This window comes from Salminus brasiliensis, chromosome 23, assembly GCF_030463535.1.
Source record: "Salminus brasiliensis chromosome 23, fSalBra1.hap2, whole genome shotgun sequence".
Taxonomy (NCBI): Eukaryota; Metazoa; Chordata; class Actinopteri; order Characiformes; family Bryconidae; genus Salminus; species Salminus brasiliensis.
The window spans coordinates 12722613-12748667 of record NC_132900.1 but is presented as its reverse complement, the minus strand read 5'-3'; the positions used below and the strand labels follow the sequence as shown (position 1 = coordinate 12748667).

The 26055-nt window shown below is 41.7% G+C and overlaps 1 protein-coding gene across 1 annotated transcript; it reads right to left on the bottom strand.

Annotated features, from left to right (window-relative positions):
- Positions 1-288: 288 nt before the first annotated feature.
- Positions 289-26055, bottom strand: LOC140545566 (integrin beta-1-like). The gene is made up of 16 exons (XM_072668395.1): positions 25702-26055; positions 13176-13242; positions 12330-12415; positions 9287-9509; positions 8834-9004; positions 8465-8703; positions 7583-7738; positions 7402-7497; positions 7197-7286; positions 6773-6913; positions 6450-6652; positions 6113-6351; positions 5724-5946; positions 5346-5575; positions 5021-5187; positions 289-2322 (listed from the first exon to the last, which is right to left on the bottom strand). The coding sequence occupies exons 2-16, from the start codon at positions 13240-13242 to the stop codon at positions 2257-2259; spliced, it is 2397 nt and encodes a 798-aa protein (XP_072524496.1). The 5' UTR covers positions 25702-26055; the 3' UTR covers positions 289-2256.

Below are 26055 nucleotides of genomic sequence, written 5' to 3'. Positions count from 1 at the left end.
GAGTAATACAAATCCAAACAAGTTAAAGTCGAGGCACTTGGACTTGAGGCACAGTGTATGTGCAGGACAGTTCAATGTAGATAGTTATGAAAAAATTGGCCTTCAGAGGAAATGAGTACACACAGCCAGAGGACATACTACTGAAAGGGACTACTGCTTTTCTGTGTCCGGAAATTGAATACATTTCCCCCATTTTTTTTATATGAATTTAACACATCATAATTATTTATTTTTTTACCCAAAGACAAATCCATATTTTCAAGCTATGCACTCACAAAAAAAGCCAGCTTCATTGTTTTGGTTCTTTATTTTAATAAATAACTTTTGAAACAAAGGATTGTGAGAGTGAGCATGATGCAGAAAAAAGGCACTTAAAAAAAACGCAGTCTGTGAGGCGTGTGGTTTTAAAGGTTTAACAGCATTCAAAAGACAGTTAGATTAGGGCCCCCTCTCATTAACACTGATCCCGAACGTCGGAGTCATAACAGTCTGACCCGCACCACCTCTTCCAGACCCTCCTTTTAGGACCAAGGAGGTTCGATTTTAAATGACAGAAAAAAACAAGACAAAAAAACAACAACAATAGTTTGATAAAGTAAGCAAAGTAAGTCCACTTCTGGCCGGTAACAGACATGGCATAATCAAAATAAGGCTCTTTGAAAAAGTCTTGAAGGCAAAAGGCAGTAGATATTTGGCTTGTTATGATGGAGAGGAATTAAGAACCTGAGTTTTCTTCTCAAATTCAGAAACGAAGCCTTGAAAAAGGCTTGAGTCGTCATACTCATACTAGCACTGTACATTTGCGTTCTCCATAGAAAGTAAAGGCTTTCCGTTTGATTGTTGGTGTCTTAATCGAGTCATGTCTTTCTGAAAACAAAAATCTCTCACTGTGGTGTAATGGCCCTGAGATGCAAATGGTTGACTGTGTGTAATTATGAAAAGAAAAAAACAAACAAACAACAAAAAAAAAAAAAAAAAGAAGAGTTTTGGGCTCTAGTTTGCTGTGAGGACTGCAGATACTGGTATAGAGCTGCTAGGCACAGTGTTTATGAAATGTTTTGGTTCAAAACTAGAGCCCTTGGATTTCCATTTTCCATTTCAACAGACTTTCGGAATGATTGGCAGGATTTCGATGTACTTTATGTAGATTTCAAATATAAATATATAAAACTCAAACAAAAAGATGAGTGCATCTCTGAAAGCACAGTTCTAATCTTCCTAAACACACATCCACCGCAGCACAACTGCAGTACAACACAGCAGGCTACGCACAACAATGTCCTCTGTTCTTTACAGCTGTGGTTTCTAACCAAAGCTTCGAGCACCCTCCGTATTTTTGTACTACTCCAGTTCCTAACCCGCTCGAGTTAGGAAACACTCTGGAATAGGGCTAGCTGAGGATCCTCGAGATCTGGAAACATAGTCTGCAGTAAGAACACAGAACCACACACTTTCCACCCAGTGGCCAGCTACATGCTACATGCTACACCAGTGATGGAGAGCACCATTCACCTACCATATCAAGGTTTTTGCTCCGATCAGTTAAACACTCGACTGATTTAACTCTTCACATAATCATTAATAATAGTCATTGTCTGGCTTTATGGGATTGATAGCAACTGATCAGACCCAAACCAATGTTTTGCACTCCCCATCACTGGGCTCCTCCATCTTTCTCCGAAAACCAAGAACAAACCTGACTCGACATGATAGGCTATAAAATCCATCTGCACAATGTTTCGCAGTACTGGTCCTGAGAGAACCCTGCGTCCAGCGCTACAGCATTCTCCCTGCTCAAAGATATTCATTTGAACTCATGCAGAACTCGCTAAATAGACGTTGAGTTAATCCGTCAAAACACGCAGTGCAGGGTGATTTCAGGGCTGTGACAAAGAAACAATTAGCACAAAAATGGCTCCAATTCAAAAAGGCACAACTCACACGATTACCGATCAAAGTCAGTCGTGTGGCAACGCCACACAAAACTAGAAAAACAACAAAAAAAAGAAAAAAAAAAAACATTCAGAAAATTCAACAATAAAAAGTAAAAACTTAAGTTTATACACACTGTACAAAATGCATAGAAATACAGATTAGTATAATGTAATGCAAGTCGTGAGAAATGCACAGCTAACAAAAAAAGTGTTAAAAAAAAAAAATTAAAGAAAGAAAAAATAAACCAGAAAATCCTCCTCCTCCTTTGCTCCTGAATTCATTTGCGTTTGCATACAGTGTTTGAGACAGGCGGTTTGTCGTTCACTTCCCCTCGTATTTGGGATTGACCACAGTGGTCACAGCGCTCTTGTAGATGGGGTTCTCACCCTGCAAACGAAAAACAGAAGAACAGGATCAGAACAAGCTTGAGGCGACAAGAAACAGTCAAAAATTACCAACAGATTAGGCCACTTCAAAGCACACCGTGGGGTCAACCTGGTTAGAGAACCTCAAAACGAGCCAATAGCCAACAAGCCTTCTTTCTCCCTTAAAAGCAGCTGAAGTCAACAATTGCTCTACAGGAGACACATCAAATAGGTTTTTGCACATTTTAGAACAGTTTCTATAGATTATCAAGATTTGACATACTGAAACTGTGGCATGTGCAAAGTGTGTGGCATGTTTTAGATGTTACATTTCATACCCCCAATATGTTACATTACACAAATAGTAACTGTACATTAATTAGTTGACTTCTCTTCAAGTCAAAAGGTTTAAAGGAAGCTGTGTGACAAATGACCACAACATGATCCAGTCTGTGTGTACTGTGTTACGCAGTGTCTCCTTTACTTCCTCGGTTGTGGGTAGGTGCACATGCTACACAAGTTTCTTAAGACTGAAAATGTAGCAATGAAGAAATGACTGAAGTGCAAACTTTTAGCAGTTAAAGGAAAAACATGGTGTGGAATTAGAAAGTACAGCTATTTTGTTTTACATAGTCTCTCCATTCTCACAGTAATTGGACAAACTAACAGTTGTAAATATAAGGAGTATTTTTAATGTGTCTGGATCAAGTCTGGAATCCATGAACATCACCAAAGTTAGAGAGTTTCCACTCTTTAGATACTTTTCCATGCTTTTACAGCAGTTGCTGCTTGTTTGTGGGTCCTTCTGCTTCAGTTGTGTTTTTAGTGAAGTGATACGCTGCTCAGCTAGGTTGAGCTTTTCAGTTTTGCGGCATTTGGCCGAATCCAAGCAGAAAGTAGAGCTATATGCACTTCACAATTTAACCTGCTACATCCTGCTAATTCATCCATCTATTGGCAATCACATCACAGCAATAAACACCAGTGACTCCATCTCCTTTCCATTGCCAATGCCATTAACACTGTCTCAGTCATGTTTGACATATGTATCAACACAGCATATGTTGATATGCTGTGTATTATCAATTCTTTCTTTCAGTCATGCTTAATTTATTCTTGGTTTCATTGGTCTTAAATAGCAGAGCAGTTCTTGTTCCAGAACAGGGCAGGTGTTTTAAGATATTCTTGATCAGTCTAATCTAGCCTAATCTTTCCTGAATGTTACCACTGAGGTAAATTAACCCTTTGCATTTAAATTCATTAGGGCATCTCTTTATTGTAGACTTGACATTGATGCAATATTTTTTTTTTTCTTAAACCCCTGAATTAAGGCAGGAAGTCTACACTTCAGTCCCATCCTTATTGTTTCATTTCAAATCAACTGGCATGGTGTAAAATGACTAAATGTGTCACTGTATGTCTGACTGAAAGAGAGTTAAATTGAAGGGTGATGACCAACTTCCCAAAATTAAAGCTACTTGCCAACCCACCCACTCACTCGGTCAGTCAATGGCACAACATGAAACCAATTTTAAATCACTAAGCTCTCTGTAGATCTGCCTTGGGTGTCCAAGTACCTCAACACCAAAGTACTCAAAAAAGCTTCTGTATTAGTGGTTAAAGTGAGCAGGTCAGTCCAACGAGCAGAGACACAGCAGACAGAGAAAGCATGCAGACAGAATGTGACACTGACAGGTTTGAGCAGGAGAGTACAGACTCTGGCTTAGAGTGCCCCGCCTTTACGTCCATAACTTGGATTCTGGAACTTATTAATAGGGCTCTTGTAAATGGGGTTCTCTTGCTGAAGGAGAGAAGAGGAGATGAAATGAAATGATAAAAGACAGGATGGAAAAGTAAAAGAACATTGAATAGAAATAAATGGAAAGGGAAAAAACTAAATGGGCAAAGAAGAAATCATGAAAGCTAACTGCAGTGAAAAGATGCACACACAGTATAGAGCAGGGTAGACCATAAAGATTTATAGGGGACTCAGACGTGACAACCATAGAAATGGGGGTATAGGAGTGGATACCTTCATCTAAATTCAATAAATAGGTAAAATAAGCATCCACTGTTGCCATTTCTCGATGTGTACATTTGTAGTTGGCTGCAACTGATCATTCACACAAGGTTCCAGTTGCATTTCATCCACCTTATTTTCCATTAAACAATGCTGGTTGCCATCTTTGTTCATTTTGTGTAGAACTTCCGTTACAACAGCAGATCCATTTAATATAGATTACAATTACAGTGATAAGCAGACAGTCAGCTCAGTTCAGGGGTGCCACAATAATTGGAAGAAGAAGAGAATTTTACTAAAACAAGTGTTCTCCACCACCTTCAAAAGAAGAGAACCACCCAATCGCCCAAGGTCTGCTTTTATCATCTGATGGAGGGGAAACCAGCACCAGAACATCCTTGCCCAGAGAAATGGCTCTTATGAAGCTCCATGAACATGTCTGGTGTTTGTGAGGCGCTTGGGTAGATTAGCCCATAGGCCAACAATACCTGGAGCTTCATAAGAGAGTCATTTCTCTGGGTAAGGACATCCTGGTGTTGCTTTCTTCTTGTGTCCAACATCATTAACAGCCAGTGGTGAAAGACTATCAGTCACAGATTACCCCAGCTATCAGATATTTAAACTTCACCTCTGTAAAAGAAACAATTCACAATACAAGTTTACGATACTAACTGCATTTTAAAAAAGTAAATAAACCTACCGCGTCCCACTTGGCATTCATCTTCTCCTTCTCAAACTTTGCAAACTCTCTGCGGTCGTGGATAATCATAAGCAGCTTCCAGATCAGAAGCAGTGCCAGACCAATCAGAACAATGCCTGCGACCAAGCCCGCCACAATGGGGATTATGTCAGGACCAGCAGGGCACTCTAGAAACATATGGAACGAGGCAAGAGAAAGAGATCTGCGGTCATTAAAAGAGGTCTTCCTAAGGGTTAACCAATCATTTAGTGAGGGTTACATTTGCAGGTTTCAGAAACATCTCAACTTTACATGTTCAGAACTTCTACTAGTAAAAAATACTGACCTGGATCCTTGACCACATAGACTTCTACAGTGTTGTTCTTGGTTGCGTAGGTAAAGAAGAACCAGCAGTCGTTGGCATCACGCTCCTTGCAGTGAGTGAGGTACGGCTGGCTGTTTGGCTGTGGAAGATCCTCCTTCTTCTCCACGATTTCCAGGTTGAAGTAGGAGCATTTTTCATTACACGTGTCTTTAAGCTCCCCAGTCTGGAATGCACGGCACTGGACACAGGCCCTACACAGAGCACAGGTTAAAATTCAGCAGGCTTAGTTCAAGTAAGCATGCAGTACAACCATACACTAGCAATGATGCTGAACAACTGGATTACAACCCTTATTAATCGTGCCTGAGCACCCTGTTAACAGCTGAGGTCTTGACTCACTTGTGCTCAGTGCAGACTCCTGGGCAGGTGGGGCAGATCTCACAGGTAGGGCCCTGGAATTTCTGGTCAGTGCATTTGCACACTCCACACTCACAGGTTCCACGGCCATTACAGATCTGTCCATTACTGGCCACACAAGGCTGTGTGTCTAGAGAACAGTCACATGCACTGCCCGTGTAGTTGGCGTCACAGACACAGAACCTGCACACACACTGGCCATGACCTGTTGGAAAAGAGGTCATGGAAATTCCACGTTGGCTTTTATACAATAAAATCTCCTGTTCTGTCAAATTGTAACATCCTGTTCTCACACAATGGTAAGATGCAAGGATGTGCTAATAAAAATGTACATTTTGAAAAGAAGGGACAAATATTTTCAGAGAGCTCACCTCCACAAAGTTTATTGTTGGATCGGTCGCAGTTGAAGTTGTCACACTCGCAGAACTTCCCCTCATACCTCTCCTCTGGGTTGTCTCTCTTCTTGCATTCACATGTTCCACAGATACAGTCTCCATTGTTGCTGCAAATATCTGTTCCATTGTCCATTCTGCAGTTTGCGTCCAGATCCTCGGTTCTGACGTCGTCTTTGCTACATTCACAAACCCGGCCAATACGCCCCTCGTTACACCTAAAGAAAACACAAAAGTGTCATCCACAATTTCAAATAAATTGTGTGATAATACAAATATGCATGTACCCACAAACAATTTGAGAGTGCTCACTCACCTGCATGCGCCACACTCCAGAGTTCCGTTACCAAAGTGACAGTCTGGACTGTTGGGAATGCCGTCTTTATGACACTCACACTCACAGATGAAGTTAAGGACAATCACCACTTCCTCATTAAATCCCAATGGTTTAATCTTTATCGTCTCAGATTTGCCTTGAGATGGGCACCCTGTAGCGGTGACTGCTATATCAAAGGCCACCTGAAATGGAAACATGACATGACCCCTTCTGCAATGCAAGTCTTAAGAACTTAAGAAATCTGCTATAAAGGGGAAATGTTGAAGCCCAAAATTCATCCTTCTCATAACATTCATTCTCACCTCATCCCCAATGGAGATGTTGGAACACTTTCTTCCATTGTCTCCAGTTTCGCTTATACCATTCTTGCAGTGGGACATGTATGAAATGGACACACCCTCAGGCAGCTTGCTGTTCTCCAGGATAACCTCAGATGACAGAGACTGTGGCAAAGATTTAGAAACAGTTCAATCAAATTCTAACAAATGGGGGGAAATTTGCCAAAGGACATTACAGAAAACAATAGTTAAAAACTAAAAGACTACGGTTTTTGCACAAATCTCACCAGTCCAATCTGGTAACCTATCATATGAGCTCACATGAACAACAGTGAATGGGTGGAATATATTCTTAAACTATACAAAGAGTATAGCATAGTTTAAAAGTACACAACATCTACTGAGAAGTACTAAAAAAACAAAAATAATAAAAATTGTCTCTACTCACATTGTAGGCATCGATAATAAGCTTGATCACATTGCTAGAGTTTGCAGACAGCGTTCCCACAGCAGACTTTGGAATCAGGTTCTTTAGCTCCTAAAAACAAAAAAAAAAACATTTAAACCATTAAAACATGGTTAGCCTTTTTACTGTTTTCTTTCCAGGCATTCAATCATATGTTCAGTCTAATGTGAAGCAGTTAAATGAGTACCTTATAGACAGGCTGGAACTCTTCGGTCACAGCGAAGATGGTCTGAATGTTGTTGTCACTCAACTTTTGCACAAGATGGGCGATGGAGGGGTAGTCCTACAAAGAAGGCAGACATTCAGTACCATTTCTGAGTGTGAGGCAGGATATGTGTAGAGCCACAAGGAAAGGCATTCCAACTTACATAGTAATGGCTCATTGTGTACATATTGTCCTTTAGGTGGCATTTTCCATCATTGGGAAGCACGATACCACCCAGTTTACCGTCTCCAGCGAAGTGGAAGCCTGCATCAGTGGAAAACACCAGCAGCCGAGTGACATTTCTCCAGCCAATCTGGTCCTGAAATACAGCCAAAACAAATATTGTTAGGGACCTCCAGTTTTTTTTGTACTGGTCTTACCAAGCAGTGTTGCTATTCTGCCCTGCAGTGTGGGGTTTGATCGCTAAGGAGATGGTAAAGCCTTTTGGCTAGGGTTAGCCTTTTGCCCATAATGGATACCCTCTTGCTTTCCATTCACTGGATCAGGCCTCAGTCAATGTTGTGGCCGTGAGGCCTGCTTTGCATAGCAACCCATTTTCCGATATCCAGCACAGCCTAGAGGTGTGTTGCTCTCCAGTATTACACACAATCATCACAAAGAATGTCTCAGAAAACTGACCACAAATATCCCCACCTCCATTTTCTGTTATGTCCCAAAGTGGTCGTTATGTTTGACTGCGTCACACCTTTAGGTGTTGAATGGCTTTCGCTAGTGGGTCATGTATGTAAATTCAGGTGTTTGAGGTTCAGTTTGTCATTTCCATGTACCAAACTCCCATTATTCAAATACCAATGTTTTTCTTTCCATGTATTTTTCATTCTATTGGCACCTTTAAAGGTTAACCTTATTCATATGCATATCTGAAAGTCATAAGGTTATAGAAGCTTTATTATATCTAAAGCTTGCCTTGGCTAGATAAAGGCTGTAAAACCCCATCCCATTACGGGTTTTGAATACATTACTCTAATTTAGCATGAACAGCACAAAAATGTATTTTATGCATTTTAAACACAGTGAGACTCACTCCACAGACGGCGACTTGCATGATAGCGTCAAAGCCTCCCTCAGGTGAGTCCAAGTTTCCAGAGATGTGCTGTCGGCTGACCAAGCTGTTGAATCTCTGCCCATCCTCAGTCAGACTCAGCACGTTCTTATAGCTGAAGGGGCTGGTGCAGTTTTGCTCCGCCGTGCATGGGTTCAGCAGCTTGGCTGGTGTTGTGCTGATATAGGGCATCACTGTTTTCTCCACAAAGGAACCAAAGCCTGGCAAACCAACAAACATTTAAGTTGTGCTGACCGAACGCATCAGTGAAGGCCTCGGTTGCATCTGTATTAGATAGACCATGTTGCCAAGTTATGTACGGAACAAAGCAACACTAGCTATCTTTCCTACCGATTCTGAAGTCTGACGTGATGGTCTGCATTTCACGCATCAGGTCTGTTCCCAAGTTCTTCACGTTCTCCAAATCATCCTTCATGGAGTAGCTCAGGTCCATCAAGTAGTAAAGATCAATGGGGTAATCTTCTGCCCTCTTAAACTTCAGAGAAAACTTCTGAGGCTCACCTAAAACAGAAAAACAGGTACAAGACAAGGCAGAGATTAGAATTCAATAAACGAGAGGCAAGATTAAATTTACCCCAAAAGCCCCATTCTGATGTGATGACCAAACACATCTGATGACCGAAATGGTCCTGGTTTGGATCTAATCACAGGAGAACAAAGTACTATACATGAGCATACATGTTTTTGTCCCTGAGGTTCAGTTAATAAATGAAACTACTAATAAATGAAACCTAGTATGAAGCAGTGAGCATAACTGTGGCTCAGGTGTGTCAAGGTGTGTACCTGCTCTGAGGTTAAGCGTGAGCTTCTGAGGCTGAATCTGTGTGATCTGGTCTGGCTTCAGTTTCTCAGCCACGTCTTTCTTACGATTTGTGACAGGTTTGTTTTCATCAACTTTGACTTTCCCTCGAGGGTTTTCAATGCTGTCAGAAGGACAGCCTTTCTTAATCAAAGCGTCGATTTCATCACAGCGTGTTGACTTTGATTCCCCCTGCTTCAGAAAGGTCTGCAGACACAAGACATGCGCCCCAGTAAGAAAGCTTCTTATCAAAATAGCAACAGACACTGCCACATTACAACAACATTTTCAATTACAAATTCACAATTCAAACTTGTTCAGCTATGGAACAGCTATGTCCTTTACTTCCAGTCCTGGAGAACTGAGATTACTGATGTGAAATAACTGGTTTACAGTGGGTGAATGTGCTATGATTTGGGTTTCTATATTGTGTGTGTAATAGCATTAGCCGCCACTCTCTTCAGGGTTGGTGTGCAGTTCTTCTTTCAGTAAAATGAAGCATTTCAGTAATAGTTTTATAAAGTTTCAGATATTATGGTCTGTTTTCATGTTCCACTGTAAAATAGCTCCACACTGCACACTCTAAACTCTTATATTTACTCTCTAAGAATTATCTTACTGCTGCTGGCTGGGCTTTAATGTTTGTTATTGGGCCTTGAGGATACCAGATGGCACGCTGAACACAGTCGTTATAAAAAAGAATCAGAATTAGCACTGGAGCGGATTGGGACATCCCTAACATACACTTTACTTAGATTTTACTCACTGTTATGGACCTAAATTCAACTTACTTTGACAAACAGGTACTTACTTTGGCAGGTGATGAGAACCATCACTGTATACAAGTGCACATACCTGCTATATCAGTGACAGCTGTACCACATTGTAATGTATAATACAATTATGATTCTGAACTTCCGATTATTAGTTTAATTAAACCAAAATTTTAAACCACCCAGTAGGTTTTGTAGGTTTTTGTTGTCATGGTAGCTACCCAACAAACAACGTTCCCGTTGGGCTTTCCCGTTGGGCTTTCCCGTTGGGCTTTCCCGTTTCCCAGCTTTAAATCAATCACAGGTAGCACTCTATTTCTATAGCACCACTACAGCATCAAGTATTCCACAGTGCACAGTTCCTCCTTCACTTAGGTATAGGCATACTAGTACTCAGTTATCCATCGGGATGTAGTTCTAACTGTATCCATGTCTTCAGGAGTAATTCAGCTGTATTAAAAGATGAACTGCCCCTGCTTTACAGCAATCATTGTTTATAATATAAATGTGAAACACACACACACACACTTTGTGTGTCATAAGGGGTCCTCCCCTGCCATGCTCCTGATTAGGTCCAGGTTCTAAGAGGAAGCTGACTCACTGTGACCGAAATCCTTACTGAATTCAAGAGCATGACTCATGTGGAACAGTGGATAATAACGGAGAGCACTGAGTGTTCTGACACCATTTATGGTCTGTGTTTTCTCTGAAGGGGAGCAACAAAGCTAAACCTCTTTTGTGTTGGACCGAATTTCAATTACTTGTTTAAATTGTTAACCTGTTACTAAAAGAGGCTGCGTCATATTTGGATTTACTGCCAGGCTGTGGTTACACTTTTCACTAAAACACATTCTCAGTTTGACCAGATCAGATTTTATGGTCCAGCGTATTAAGCACATCAATAATTGACAGGGAGGGGGGGTACTGATTTCTGAGGAAACCCTTAATGCATATACCTCCTTCAGGCTGATACAGCAGTAACAGTAACATGGTTACAGTACTTGGTTAAACTCAATATTTCCACTGGCCTCGCTGTATGTGGGCATGGGAACGTATTCGGTTTACACTACAGTTAAACCCTAGCTGAGATGAGTCTCTGACCACCGCCAAATGTGGTTTGAGTGATCAGATTGTAATCCAATTGTAATGCCTCTTGGGTGTGTTTACATCTGGCTTTTCATGTGGTTAAGTGAAATCCAAGCTTAAGGGCAAACAGCCTCAAAATGTAATACATACATATTTGACATCTGAATATTGCTTGTTTACTTTTGTATAGGAGGTTAAGCAGCTAACACAGAGTGATGTTTTAGGAGTAACCTTGATTTCCATTACATCAACCTCCGCTCCAGTGCACAACTAAAGAGTATCAGCCACCAACCATGTCTTTTTTGAATGCGGCTATTTTAGGTAAGGGGGAGTTGTGTGTGTTTGATGTTTGTGTGCAGCATCATTTAACATTCTAAGATCCGGTTCTCAATCATTTCTGCCAAATATTTCCAGAACACAACAGTGCCACCCAGTGGGCCAAGAAACACAGCCCAGTACACTAAAATGTGATGTTTAGATATTCTCACTTATTTGAGAAGTCAGCCAAGACATGGGTCACTGTAGCTTTAGCCTTACAAATTATTTTGATGCTATGACACATTGGAAGCTTATCTAAGTTTAGTTTCTAGTCACTAGAGCAGTTTAAAATTTTTATTCACAGGTTTAAGATGATTAAAGGCTCCAAAGCTCTAAAACAAGCATTAATGGTTAATGCTGGTGCCAGCCTTATACAGACTAATAACCTTTTTAGAATCAGGGCAACATGCTTAAATTTAAAAAAGTTAAAAAAACAAAACAAAACAAAAAAATTAAAAACCCTCATGTGACTGTCTGTATTATTTACAACATTTAAGTTTACAAAAATGTAACCATTTGGTTGGAGTCAAAATAGTGTATTATAATAAAAATATTGGTGTCTAATGTTTGACCATATTTACGTTTAGTTGACCGACTCATTTTTAAAGCATCTAGCTACTTGAAATTGCTCTCAGTAACAACTTTCCTTTTGGTCGCTTTCCAATTAAATAATCCTCTGTCTTTATTATAACCTTAGATAAACAAACATAGATCAACAATTAGCCACAGGAAGCCTTTGTCAACAAACAAGGCCTCTCAAGCTGCAGAAACAATTTTTTATGGAGATACAGAACTCTTCAATCTTCTCCAATTTCCCTCAACATTAGAGATCTTGCTTAATGTTACTTACTTCACGGGTGCACCAGCCACACTTCTCTCCGACCTGAATACACTCGCCACAGGACTGAGCTGAAGCCTTAGTGCAGTCGTTGCCCTCTGTAGAGTGACACACACACAGACACACCGATTACTATCAAAATACACCAAACACTTCATATATTCCCACAAAGCACATACTGCTTTTAAAAAAAGAAGAGTATATAAAAGGTCTGAGTAGTGTCACATGACTCAATCTCTAATATAGAAGTACTTCTATACAACACTTCTCTAGAGAATATGTCCTGGAATTTCTTGGCTTTTCCATAGCACTTCTTTTTTTAGAGTGGGAATGACGCTAATGCACATTATTGCATTAGTATGGCTAGAGTCAATGATTCAATCCACAAAGTCATACCCTTCCTTATCTTTAATAGGAAAGACGTGCCACTTTGATTGTTTGCCTTCTTTTTAAATCATGAGGCAATAACCCAATATAAAAATCCCTTTGAATCCACGTGAAAGGCTTTATTTCTGGATACTTTTTTACTTCCATTAACCCCTTCACATGTTTACAAGTTCTGTGTCTAAGTTTAGTCTGGCCAGAGTGACTTTTACCATGTTTGTAGCTGCAGTTTTAGAAAGCGAACGTACTGCAGCTCTAAATCCCCTACAGAAGAATGTGGGGAATCAGCAGCCAAAGATCATCAGACCACTGACCCTGTTGCCAGTTTTGTTTAATTACCTAGCTTACATTTGGAGTGACACTTTTGAGCAATAAGAAGTCAACGTAATCCTTGTTGGCTTGTAGGGTGTTTTTTGTTTAAAATAAATAAATAATAATAATTTTTTTAAAAAAAGATATCCGCGAACATCTTACCTAGTTGAGCTGTGCACAGAGTGAAGAGCCCCAGCAGAGCTGCTACCAACACCAACTTCACCTCCATCTAAAAGAAACATGAAACATCCATTAGAACAGCACTGACCACCATGCCAGATAAAATCTCACACAGAGACCTCAATCATACATGCACAATTAAAATGCTAGACATTCAGATCTGCATCTTTATTTATTTAATCATAAACAATCTGTCATGCATATTTTAATTTGACATTTATTTTTTATATGGTATCTTTTATACCCTTTATTTTCCAAGAGAGTTATTTTGAATTTTTCTGAAAGGCTCTGCATGTTCAAATCCATTTTGAGAACCACTGCCTCAGATGAGGAGACTGGCCTCAAACTCTATTTACTGACATACCACTGTATAACTGCTAATAAACAAAGCAAGGGACAAATCAAGACAGTGCTTAACATGCTTAACATACTTATAGGTTTGCACAAACAAAATCTATAGATCCAAAATGAGATGAGCTCATTTCCTGTTTCTCACAGTGAGCACGTAGAGGTCTTCAGAAAATGACGTAATGACGTGCACCGCACTCAGTCATCTGTAGCTAACAACTAAAGTAGACCAAATACGTATCCAATGACCGCTCCTTCAGATTTTGTGCTGATGTGCCTTTAATCAGGAATCTGGAGGTAACAAACTGGCCAACATTCCACTTAGCTCGAGTCAACACAGACACAGGAAAAGGAGGAGAGAGAGAGAGAGAGAGAGAGAGAGAGCTAGAGAAGCCTGCATGGCCATATTAGGTCAGGCAGCTTCATGTCTGTTCTCTCACTCCAGGCCCCTACCCCCATCCCACTGTTCCTCTCTGACTGGTCTGAGCATGCTCGGTGAAATTTACAGAGCCCAGTGTGAGGAAAAAGTTTTGCTGGCAAGACAATCTATTAGTGTAAGGCTGTCGGACAGCACTGATCACTGAACAGCCTTACAAATCACACAGCCCTACACTCCTAAAAGTGAAGGTGCTACAAAGGGTTCTCTGATATATATAAAATAAAATAAAAAAAATTGTAAACACTGCTCTGGGCATTTTGGCTTGACCTGGAAGCAGTATTAGCGCATCTGCAAACCAGAGGCCATGAGGTGCCTGCCGATGGTACTGTGTCACTCTCCTAATATCATCAGGCAGTATGGGTGACAACTTTGCAGAACTGAATTTTATTCAGGAAGAGAACATAAACATGCATTTGCTAAGAGAATGTTCATATGGCATCCATATAGCAAGCATCCCCAAGAGCATGCAGTGTTGCAAAATGGTGTGTTTTTTTCCCCGTCTGTGGAGGTACAGAATGGTCGTCAACCATTTTCTCCGTTTTGGCCTCCAGTTCTAATGAACGCTCCATTTATTTAGGCCTATTTTGGTTGTTAAACTGCTCCATGAGGAATTTAATGTCAAACTTCTGCAAGGTGTTAGCATCCCTGCTGGCCTGGCATGCTAGCGCAAGCATTTTAGGGCAGTTTTTTTAGGGAAGATTTTCAAAGACGCTGTTGGAGATTAGAAAATGCTGTTTTAGGGCTCTGAGTAGCTCAGCGGCACCACTCCCACTATAGCCCAGGGTCGCAAGTTTGAATCACGAGCCACGCTGCTTTTCCAACAGCAGCCGGAGTCTAAAAGAACACAACTGACTATGCTCTCTCCGGGTCAGTAGATTGGTCTCACGTCCCTCATTGCTTCTAAGCGATGCTGGCCAACACACGTGTCTGTTAGCGTGTGTGGTGGAACTGGGGACCTGATGCTTTCCTCAGAGTGCGTCTACTGTCTGGCAGTGGCGCAGTTTTAAAATAGGCGATGGCTAGCATTGCATATAACGGAGCAGATTAACACTGCTCATATGAACTCCTCCCCCTCCTAGTGTGAGCTAATAACGTGGGTTAATTAGCAGCACCAACGTTTTAGAGCCTCATCTTATTGAATACTTTGCAACATTTGAATCAACATTTTGTAGCATGTTTATCTTAAAACAGCCCAAAGTGTGACTTACTGACTGCAGGGGACGCCCAAGAGCAAGAAATAGCAATTCTTACATAATGCTGCAATTCTAAAAGGTAAAGTAAAGGTAAAGGTGCACGTATTTGTCACTGTACACTGTACAGCGAAATGTGTCCTCCGCATTTAACCCATCTGGTAGTGAACACACACTCACACACACACACACGTGTGTTAGGGGCAGTGAGTACACACACACACCCAGAGCGGTGGGCAGCCAACTCCAGCGCCCGGGGAGCAAAGAGGGTAAAGGGCCTTGCTCAAGGGCCCAACAGTGGCAGCTTGCCGAGCCCGGGAATCAAACCCACAACCCTGTTATCGATATCCCGGCGCTCTAACCGCTGAGCCACCACTGCCCCTAAGGAACAATACACTGCACTGTTTCATCCAAATTACAGTTAAATCATTGAGAGATCACAACCTAAAACTGCACTACAGTCTAAAACACTTTCAAAAATAAAACTGTTCTTCTGAAACAATGATTTCTAGCAATGATCTACCTCTGGTGCAGTCTGCCTTCCTTACACAAACAGTCTCTTCCTGTGAGCACAGCTTCTTCCTGTGCAATTTAACAGGACTTTATCATTAAAAACATGGGGCTTCAACGATGCCTATCAGGGTTCATGCATTTAAACAGGGAGTGAACAGAAAGAGAGAATGTAAGCATTTCCTCTGACAATACTGGCAGTTACAGACACTATGTTTTGGCACACACACACACACACACACACACACACACACACACACACACACACACACACACACACACACACACACACAGATAAGACACAGGCCACACCTACTGGCAGTAAGAGATAAAGGGTTCTACATACCATCTCTTAGTCTACACGGTGTGTTTCTAGTACAATCATTTTTGTTTATGTGGGTTATATAGAAGTGAGAGAAAGTGTGAAAACAAAATCTTAATCTTAAAGACAACCAGAGCTTAAACCCAAAGCATACAATTCTTTACTGCGCAGCTTTGTGACAGCATGTTTGGTTGAGTTAAACCTAAAGCTTGGAAAAGCCTTGAGACTTTCATTCAGGGATTCAAATGCAACGGACTTGTTTAAAGTAACTGAACTAAGTAACTCAAATCACTCTCCAAAACCCACTTCACCAGACTGGAGTCATATTGGAAATCTCTAAACAGCTGCTGCAGCTAGTCAGCTGCTTTTGGTCACTTGATTTTGAGGGAAACAGGTGAAGATACTCTTCATCTGAGAGTCTCCGCAGTTTAGGAACATGTCAAACTGACAGTTGGCAGTAATCTCAAAGCCCCGTTTGCATGGGACCTTCTACACGGGACCTACTAAAATTCCAGCAAAATTACTGTGAGGGCGCATAAACGAACAAAAGCCCATAAGTTACCAAGAAAGATGAATAATGTATCAGCTTCTGTTGTCAAGCTTTCAGGGTTTGTGAATGGGGGGGAAATAATTACGTAGTTTTATGACCTTTCCTCATTACAACCATGTTTTCACTTTGTGTTTGCTTATTTACAGTTTAAGGGCCAATGGTGCATTTTTCAGTGCACTGATTTCACGATCCAGGTCATTACAAATGAGTCCAAAAAGCAACACAATCAGCTTACTTTGCTAACTTGTATATAAGCATTACAAGAACAACAGTTTACTGTGACCCAATTGACCCCATTTAGAGCATTGTCTTGTAAGAAAAGGTAAAACAGACCACAGGAAGAAAAATATGCATCTGCCTGTTACCCTTTACTTTGCCAATGAGCCATTTTATTTTCACAGACTGTGATGAATATTGACATAATTTAGACTTATCGAGGGACCACTCATTCTGGGAACTGTGTCCAAAAAGACTGAAGTAATAACACAGTCCTAGGTCAATGAATTGCATCTTTTCAAAAGGCAAACCTGCTGAAGTGTCCTACCAGAATTACATAAGAACACAGTATATAACACACACACAGAGAGAGAGAGAGAGAGAGAGAGAGAGAGAGAGAGAGAGAGAGAGAGAGAGAGAGAGAGAGAGAGAGAGAGAGAGAGAGAGTAGCCTATTACACAGTCAATTCACCAAGTAATCTATTTAAGGCTTGTTTAATTTGTTTAATTAATTAATTAATTAATTAATTAATATTTCCATCCACACAAGAACAATTAGTCCTAACCTCACACCACAAAGAGGAAGGAAATAAAGAGAAATGACACTCCCCATGTGTACTATGCGAGTCACAAAATTACGTATTCCAAAAACAGTGCGATGTATGTTATAGAACAGTGTTCAAATCTGAAGTCTGGGGCTGTCTGCGTCTAGACATTTAGTTGTATAACTTATGTAGCCCACTATACCTGGGGGTAAGAAGGTATTTGAGATTCAGTCAGAAACATGCATGTGTTGTAACGCCAACGTTTTCATAAAGCTTTGTTTTCCTCATCCAAACGACAATACTGAAATGTTTTCATAAATCTCCACTATGAAGAGCATGTTCAAAAACCTTAAATCAGTGACTAAAAACAGCAGTTGTGTGGACAGGAGGCCAAAATGCAGACAAAAACCTCTGGATGTGTGTGGACAAGGCCGAAGACTGAGATGAACACTGTAGGTGCCGCTCAAAATAACCTTAAACTAAAGCAGTAAAGCAGTCTTCTGAACATTGACCTCTGTTTGTACCAAAGCATTCATTGCGCTTTATTAAAGGAAGTCATAAACCTCTTCTCAGACTGACAAACACATTTCCTCTCTTTAGACAAAACAAAATCAAAAGGAAAAATGGAGAAATGGAAGAAATTTGGAGAAATGAAATATACAAGGATTAAAACATGACATGAGAATGTCTCGAACTAGCGCCAAGCAAAAGAAGACCTGTCCTGCGAAGTCTTTACAGAAAAAGAAAATCAATCAGCTACCTCGGTGCAACTCTACACAGCGGTTTGCTCCTATCTTTCTCACACACATGCACTCAGTACACAAAGAATGGTGCCAAAGTGCTCCCATATGCCAGATTCACACAGACCATTTAGCCCCTTGCAACCAAACATGCAGGCCTGAGCAAATCTGAACAAAACAACAACAAAAAAAACCACAATTAGTGGAGGAGACTGTAGTAAGAGAATCCTGACCCAACATAGGATGGGGCAGACAGGAGTTTAGCAAGTCTTAACACAAAAGGACACCCCGGGGTGTGTGTGTGTGGTTGTGAGTGGGGGAGGGGAAAGAAGACACAGCCTTCAGATAGGTGTGTGTGTGTGTGTGTGTGTGTTTGGGTGTGTATTTACAGATCTAAAATTCTTTACACATTCCTGAAGGGCTTCTGTTTGTTGTTAAACCCCACCCACATTGCATGAGAACCAATCAAAACACTGCCTTGACTTAAGGAAGGCATTCTTCTGGAGACGATCCGTAAATGGTTCTGTCTGTGAGCTGCGTTTGTTTTAGCAAGTCTCAAATCTCCAACAGTAACACAGTTCCAACAGTCCAAAGCTGACCGATCTAACCAAACCCAGGGTCTTATGGGAGAGAGAGTGCGAGTGTGTGTAATGGAATCATTGCCGAATGCTTTAGGATGACTAACGGTTGACTAACTGCTTCCAAACTGTATTTCTTAAAGAGTTTAGATTTTGAGAGATGCATGCAAGTGGAGCTTGGTAATGGGAACACACACATACACAAACAGCTGATCTTCTGTTTTAGCTACTCACCCAACCCCCACACCATTAGGTCCTCTGGTGTGGAGCAGCTAAGCCATTTCCTTAATTAAAGTCTGCTGCTATTCTTCACTCACACACACACAGATGAGTGATCGGGAAGAACATGTGTCCGCTATACAGAATCTAGCAGGATAGAAGGGCCTGCAGAAGGAAAACCCCACCTATATATGAAACGCACACAGTCACTGCTTAAACATGCTCACGTTTACACACAAATCACACATTTTCACCGTATTAACCTTATTTTCCATGACAACAATAGGAGGGGCCATCGTTGTTTACATTTGTTGTGTTAGACCTTCCCATGTGAGAGTGGATCTGCCTATATAGATTACAAGCACAGCCACACACACATCCATTCATACGCCTGCTGTGAAGGGGAACCAACACTAGAACGTCCTAACCCAGAGAAATGGCTTGGCTGTGAAGCTCCAGTGAAGTGAAGTGTTGAGTGCTTGTGAGGCTCTTAGCCTAGGAGCTAGCCTAAGAGCTAACCTAACATCTTACCCAACAGACTCACAAGCATCACTTCTCCTGAGTTTCGTAACAGAGCTGGAACAAGACATACGTTTGGGTGGATGTGTTAAAATTAGCACCTACGACCATAGACGCAGGTCCTCTTCTTTGTAAGGCGGTGGATAGAAGTTAGCAAAATCCTGAAAGTGGGCGTGGCAAAATATGGTACACGGCAAGCTTGTCGGCCCACAAGTTAAAGAAACTGGAACCACAAACAGATTTTATGGTGCTGAAATCTCAGCCCTCACTGCGAAACCACCCATATCTTATATTAGCGACTACCCACACTTACAGTACACATGCCAAAAGGGGATTTGTTCGCTGAACTAATGTACTCAAGTGTGCACACCCTCACACACAAGTCCCAACTGACCACTTCCTCTACATAGGGGTGTAAGAAAATACTGAGCTACTGAAGTATATCCTCCTGTATCATGATGTGTATCGTATCGCCAGGTTCCTGTCAATGCACAGCCCCACTACTAAAAGCTCCACAGGCCTTACTACACTAGGCTGTACTACAGGGCTGCATTTGGTATCTGGTGCGGTATTTTCTTTTAAAGCAAGACTGAGCTGTTTTACATCTCAGGAACATCTACAGTTCCTCACCGCAATCTTTCCACCTCCTTCAGGAACTCCCTGGTAACTCCAGCCAGAAAAGCATTAAGCCTTGGTGTAGTTGTGGGTGACCAGCTTTCATTCTCAATTTATGTTGCAAACCGGACTCAGTCATGCAGATTTGTTCTCTACAACATTTAGAGAATTTGCCCCTTTCTCTCCAGGGAGGCCAACCAGGAACATGGCAACTTCCTGTAGCCACTCACATCAGATTTAAAACCCTTAAGCTGGCCTACAAAAATCAAAGTCAAAAATGGACTACCAACTTCCCTCTGGGTCATTTGTACAAGTTAATTGTACAGTTCTATATAGACATGGTATATGCACTCTTTCTCCAAAAAGCTTAGAAACTTCCAAAAAACACTGACCAATCAGCTCCACCGGAATCTCCCATGCCACTCCCGTCCTTCCCCATTGTTAAGGTGTCATAACAAAGCGACTGCAGGAAGTGAGTCAGGCTGCTTGTCAGTATAGAATTGGGCTCAGGGTCTGTAAACACTGACCATATTAGACTTTACCATTCCTTGACATGTGATTCACTAATATACGGGATATGAACTCAGCTCTGATCAGCACTATGTTTCACATTTAAAAACTATAACACAATGCCTGTTACCAGTTTCAGATTCTCAGGTATTCATTATTCAAGCATGGTTGTCCTCTACGCCACGGACTCTTAACTCCAAGCTCTGCCTATTACTGGACTTTCTCTACATTAACATGCTTGCTTTAACTCGTGTAATTACAATTCAACTCAGCTAATTACAAAGCTGTTTTTGAACCAGCCAGATGTGCAAGAGGAAAATCACCAAAATGTACAAAGCTTTGATTCCCAAGAACCCCTCTGTTAGTCTAAAGAGTTGTAGATGTGTGTCAAATACAAAGAGCAAATTTATAAGATCTTTGATTTGACCAATCAGACCAACAATTAACACTTCGTTGTGGCTGATATGCTATATTACGCTCTTATCTAGGGCCCAGAATACTAGTGATCATCTGCGCAAACGTATATACAAGCAAAAAATAGGGCACCAAGTAAACTTACGTTCCAATGGTCTATAACGCCAACATTGGTCAGACAATAATGGTGTTTTCCCATTCATCTGCAAAGCATATCAGCTGCAGCATCACAGTGAAGAGATTGACTGATTTCCTGATTACTGTATACAAGAACAGTGCATGCAAACATTAGAGAACATCAAGTTCTTCCCAAGGAGGGACACAAAGAAGTGAAAAGAACCACGAAATCTAACACATCAATAGAGTACACTGGCCTCGACAAGTCCAGAAGGCTTCGGGAATCTGTGCAATCATTTAATTCACAAGAAATGACTTGTTGAGGCGCCATTCTCCTCCTCCTCCTCCCTGAGGTTTTATTCTAAGTGATAGACTGAGTTACAAATTGAGGCCTATAAACACAGGCCTGTACAACAGACGAGAGCACTGCTAATGGTTACCGTACTACCAGAAGGTAAATCACCCTGGATCCAACAGTACCTCTGTGCTGGCCTTGTTTGTTTCGCTGAATCTAAAACCACACACTTCTTTACTTCTGTTGCCAAAGCCCACACTGGCAAAGTGTTAAACCACTTGTAGCAAAAATTCTAGAAAACTACACTAATGAATACCTTTCTAATTGTAGTGAAATGTTTTTTTATTAATTACTCAGTCTGAGAGTGTGTGGGTTGGGATGCAGCCATTGTGTATGCTGTAAAAGGGGGGAAATCTGCCGTGACCTTAATTCTGTGTGTAATCGCACACCATCCCCAATCAACAAACTTAACATACAAACTACTAAACACAATAAGCACTACTATTTTTTCTAAAGGAAGTATTATAACAGCGCTACTGACAACAGGATGCCATCTCACACACCATAAACAGAGGGAAGCCAGCTGACTGACCACTTACACGCACACTACCGTCTTATTTAACCACTACCTTCTTATTAAACCACGGTTAGTTTCAGGCTTGCCTCAGTGATCTCACTGTCGATTTGCTCATGAACCTGCAGCCGAATGATCAAGGGCACACATTTTCTCACTCGCTCAGCTGTTGGTTACAGACATTGCTTTGGAGTTGATGTGTCAGTTCCCTTGACCATGGGGACTTACAGAATTACAGAGCAGATGAGTAGTCATGTCTGTAATTAACGCTGCTGTATTAAAAGACACAAACCTAAGGTTGGGAATCACCACATTGCCCAGAGATGACACACACACATACTTCACCACTCCAGGCTATATTAAAGCAGTGTAGTGTGGAGCACTACTAAGTGCCGTAGACCTCTACGTAGCCGGATATGCTTCATGCCTCTATAAGTAATTTTCCAACCATCTTTTAATCTCTCTCCCCCTTTATCCATTAGAATTAATCACGTTGTTTCTGTTAATGCACCTCTAATGTGCTAAATGAGTTCTGTTCTGATCGCCAGCCCTGTGTTGAGCTTCATTCAAAAAGCCTTCAGAGCTGAAACACCCCTGAGAATGGTAATACGAAAGGGTGAGGCTAAACTGTGGTAGGCTGAGATACATGTACATGAGTTGTTTCTCATGACATTTGAAACATAGTTATTTGCAGCTTAGTTTGCATACGTGGACTGAATGGACTGGGGAGTACATTAAAATCAATTTTAGTAAAATTTGCTGCAGTAGACTTCCGAGTCAGACACACCGTCACAAAAAAACAACAACATTGTGCTTCTCCGCGCCATCTCTCTGTGGGAACAGCTGAGCTTTACAGTGATGTGAAAGTATCACATTTCCTTGTGTAATAATAAGTAATGAGTCGGAAGAAAGCTCATGCCTGTATGACTTTACAGCAACTAAAGCTTTCAGCTGTCACAGTAGGTCTGGCTGTAAGTCTGCCTGGTCTGGAAAAAGCCCTCAGTCCAAACCCAAAAACTAGAACTCAGACTAAATGAAAAAATATGAGGAACCAAACGTCCACAACTGAGCAGCGTTGCTAAGGAAGCAGAGCAAACATCTGAACAGCCAACATAATAAATCCATCCTGGAAAGTATGCATTTATTAATGCCTGAAAAAGATCTGCCAAGTGGAGCTGAGGCAAACGTTTAGGGGTGGCAAAAGACAAAAAACATATGATATTTGAGATGTATTGTTGTACTAGGTTTTTCTATTGTTTGAGGAGTTGGTGAAGACAAAAAAGCCACAGTAGTGTAAAACACTATTTAAAAATGATGCATACAATTACTTGTATGTGATGTTTTACAATTGAATCAAATTATAAGCAATACTTACGTCCACTTTACAATGGGAAAGGCAGCTGACCTGTATTCTTTAGACACTGACCATTCAAGAAAGGTATATCTACATAATTTACCACAACAATACATAGTTATATTGTCCACCTCTTGTTTACAGTTTATTGTAAAAGGCAGAAGGCATATTAGTGGGGTTTGTGTGAAGGATCCAACTATATGAATATAACTGTGTGTAAACATTTATTTATAAAATACAAACAGTAACAAGAGCATTTTTGTAAATTTTTGTAAATATTACTTTGACAGGCAGCCGGAGGTGCAGATACCGATGCAGACGCCGCAATTCCGGTAACCTCATTCACCCACCTTGTTCTAATACCAATGTGATGGTGACTGGGGGACCCACCTCTTCCGAGAGTACTTGGGCGAATAGAGTATTATGGTCGCCTTATTGTCTTGTGTGTAGTAATGTCTAAGCTTAGAGGTATCTTTGAATTATTAGTCTATTCTAACTAGCTAAGGTTTCTTTCTTGGGTAAATAGCAAAGCACTTTGTAAGTCGCTCTGGATAAGAGCGTCTGCTAAATGCCGTAAATGTAAATGTAAATATTCCTTACTGGACTTACACACTCCTGCAGTGTGTGGTTGGCTTTCTGAAGAGAAAGGCCAGCAAACTACGGTTAGCTTTTAGCCTAGAACAGATACCTGCTCACTCAGTGTAAAGAGGAAAAAAGATCCCCAGATCAGGCCTCAGGCAAAGCCATGGTCACAAGGCCTGGGTCATGTAGCAACTCACTTTCCACCATCTAGCGGAGTCTGATGTGCTGCTCTGATGTACAGCCGTGGCAAAGATTGCGTTAGAAAACTATCTGCAAGCAATAATGACAAAGACTAGCGCTAGCAGGGCTTTCCTAAGGAGTTTAGCTTATGTAAATGTTGGGGACATAAATAACAATAAGATAACGGTGACGGCCCTGTTTTGGTTATGCCGGATTGTCTTTGTCAAAGAAGACACAACAGTGTTTGAGGCTCACAGTACGTCACTTCCTTGGAAAACCCAATTTTCCGTCCTATGGCACTTTTAAAGTCAATGTCCTGCTGATCCGGATAATTCTGACCTCCCTGTGCATCCTTAAGTTGTGTGGTGGTCTTAGTCTGGGTGAAGTCCCCCTCACTCGATAACTTTCCACTGCATGGTGGTTGGTGTGGCGCAACAGATAACACCACTACCTGCCACTGAGCTACCACACCATGTGGGAGGCTGGGGTTCGATTCCCGATCTGGGTGACTATGCTGCGCTACACCAATAAGAGTCCTCGGGCAAGACTCCTAACACTACACTGGCCCACCTCTGTAATACGAGTAACCTTGTAAGTCGCTCTGGATAAGATGCCGTAATGTAAATGGTGTTTAATATGTTGGGACAGTTTTAGCTTTGTGGAAAAATGAGCAGCTGATGAGTAACTGTGATCCCCTGCACTGAGGGGTGTGGGGGGTAGTACGGATGAGTCAGAAGTGTGACAAAATCCAGGCCACCCATTCTGAATTCCAGATATGGAAAAGGGGGGAAAAGGGCGTAGGGGACAGAAATAAACCTTGTTTCTAACGTAAGCAGAACAACAGCACAGACATCCCAGTGGAAGGCAGCACTGTTCTCCGTTGCTTGTGGAGAGACAAGCTGGGCTGCAGGAAGTTCTTCTGATACTCAGCTATCTATCTAGCTGCCCTGAACAAAGATAACTCACGGCTTACAGCTGTTGCATCGTGGAGGTCGCCCACAGGCTGATCTCAAGCCTGTTTTTGGAGTATCCCAGCTAGCTAACAGAAGCAGGGGTAGCGAGGGGCTTCCAGCGAGCTCTGGCATTGCTTCCGAATGACATGAACAATGGGAGCCGTGCCGTGCTGGAGTTGGACCGAGCCGTATTTACGTTAACTAGCACACCAACAACTACCAAATAAAGCATTGTTCATCAGCGGCGGCCATTCTTCCTCCTCAGAGACTCTTTTCTCTCTCTCTCTCTCTCACTCTAGTGGGCCTCAGACACTCAAACATTACCACAAACCCACTATACAGACACTGAAAGGGGGGGAACATTTGCTCGACCACACCTTTGAGAAGGACGTTAACCAGAGCAGCCACAGGGGTTGGTTTCTAAATGAATAGCTAGTGCGTGTATAAGGATATTTGGCTGGCTCCTCTTTTTTGCCACATCCCCACCCATTTCCCTGCATTAATTTGCTAGCTAACTAACTAGCTAAGCCACCAAGCTGAAGTTTGCTTCTTAGTGCTATCTCCCCCCCGTCCCACCTTAAATGATTCAGCAGTCACACCGCGGGGCTGCACAGAACCGTTTAAGGTGGAACGGAGCCGAAACGAGCGAGCAGACCCCTCGCCAGTCTGTTATTTATTTATTTACTGCCCAACAAGTCGTTTTATCTCGCTTTTGTCGAGTTTTTCCCACATTACTCACCTTATCCCGCGTCCGCCGGCAAAAACTGCAACTCTCGACCACGTTTTCAAAGCAACATTTGCTGGCAGAAAGATCCTTCAGCGACTTTCTGGCGACTCCCGGCCCCGCGACTCGCTGCTGCTGCTGCTGCTGCTTCTTCTTCGGCGGAAAAACGGTTGCCCCGGGCTACGTTTATCAGCACGCGCCCAAAATATGGCCTAAAAACGGGGCTGCAGGCTAATGTTCCCTTTCTGTGGTCAAACGGATAACGTAAAAAAACACGACGGACAGTACAGACGACACTGAGACAAAGGGCAGTGAGTCCCGCTCGCCCTTGGCTTGTTGGTGAGGGAGCAGAAGCAGTGTATGTGTGTG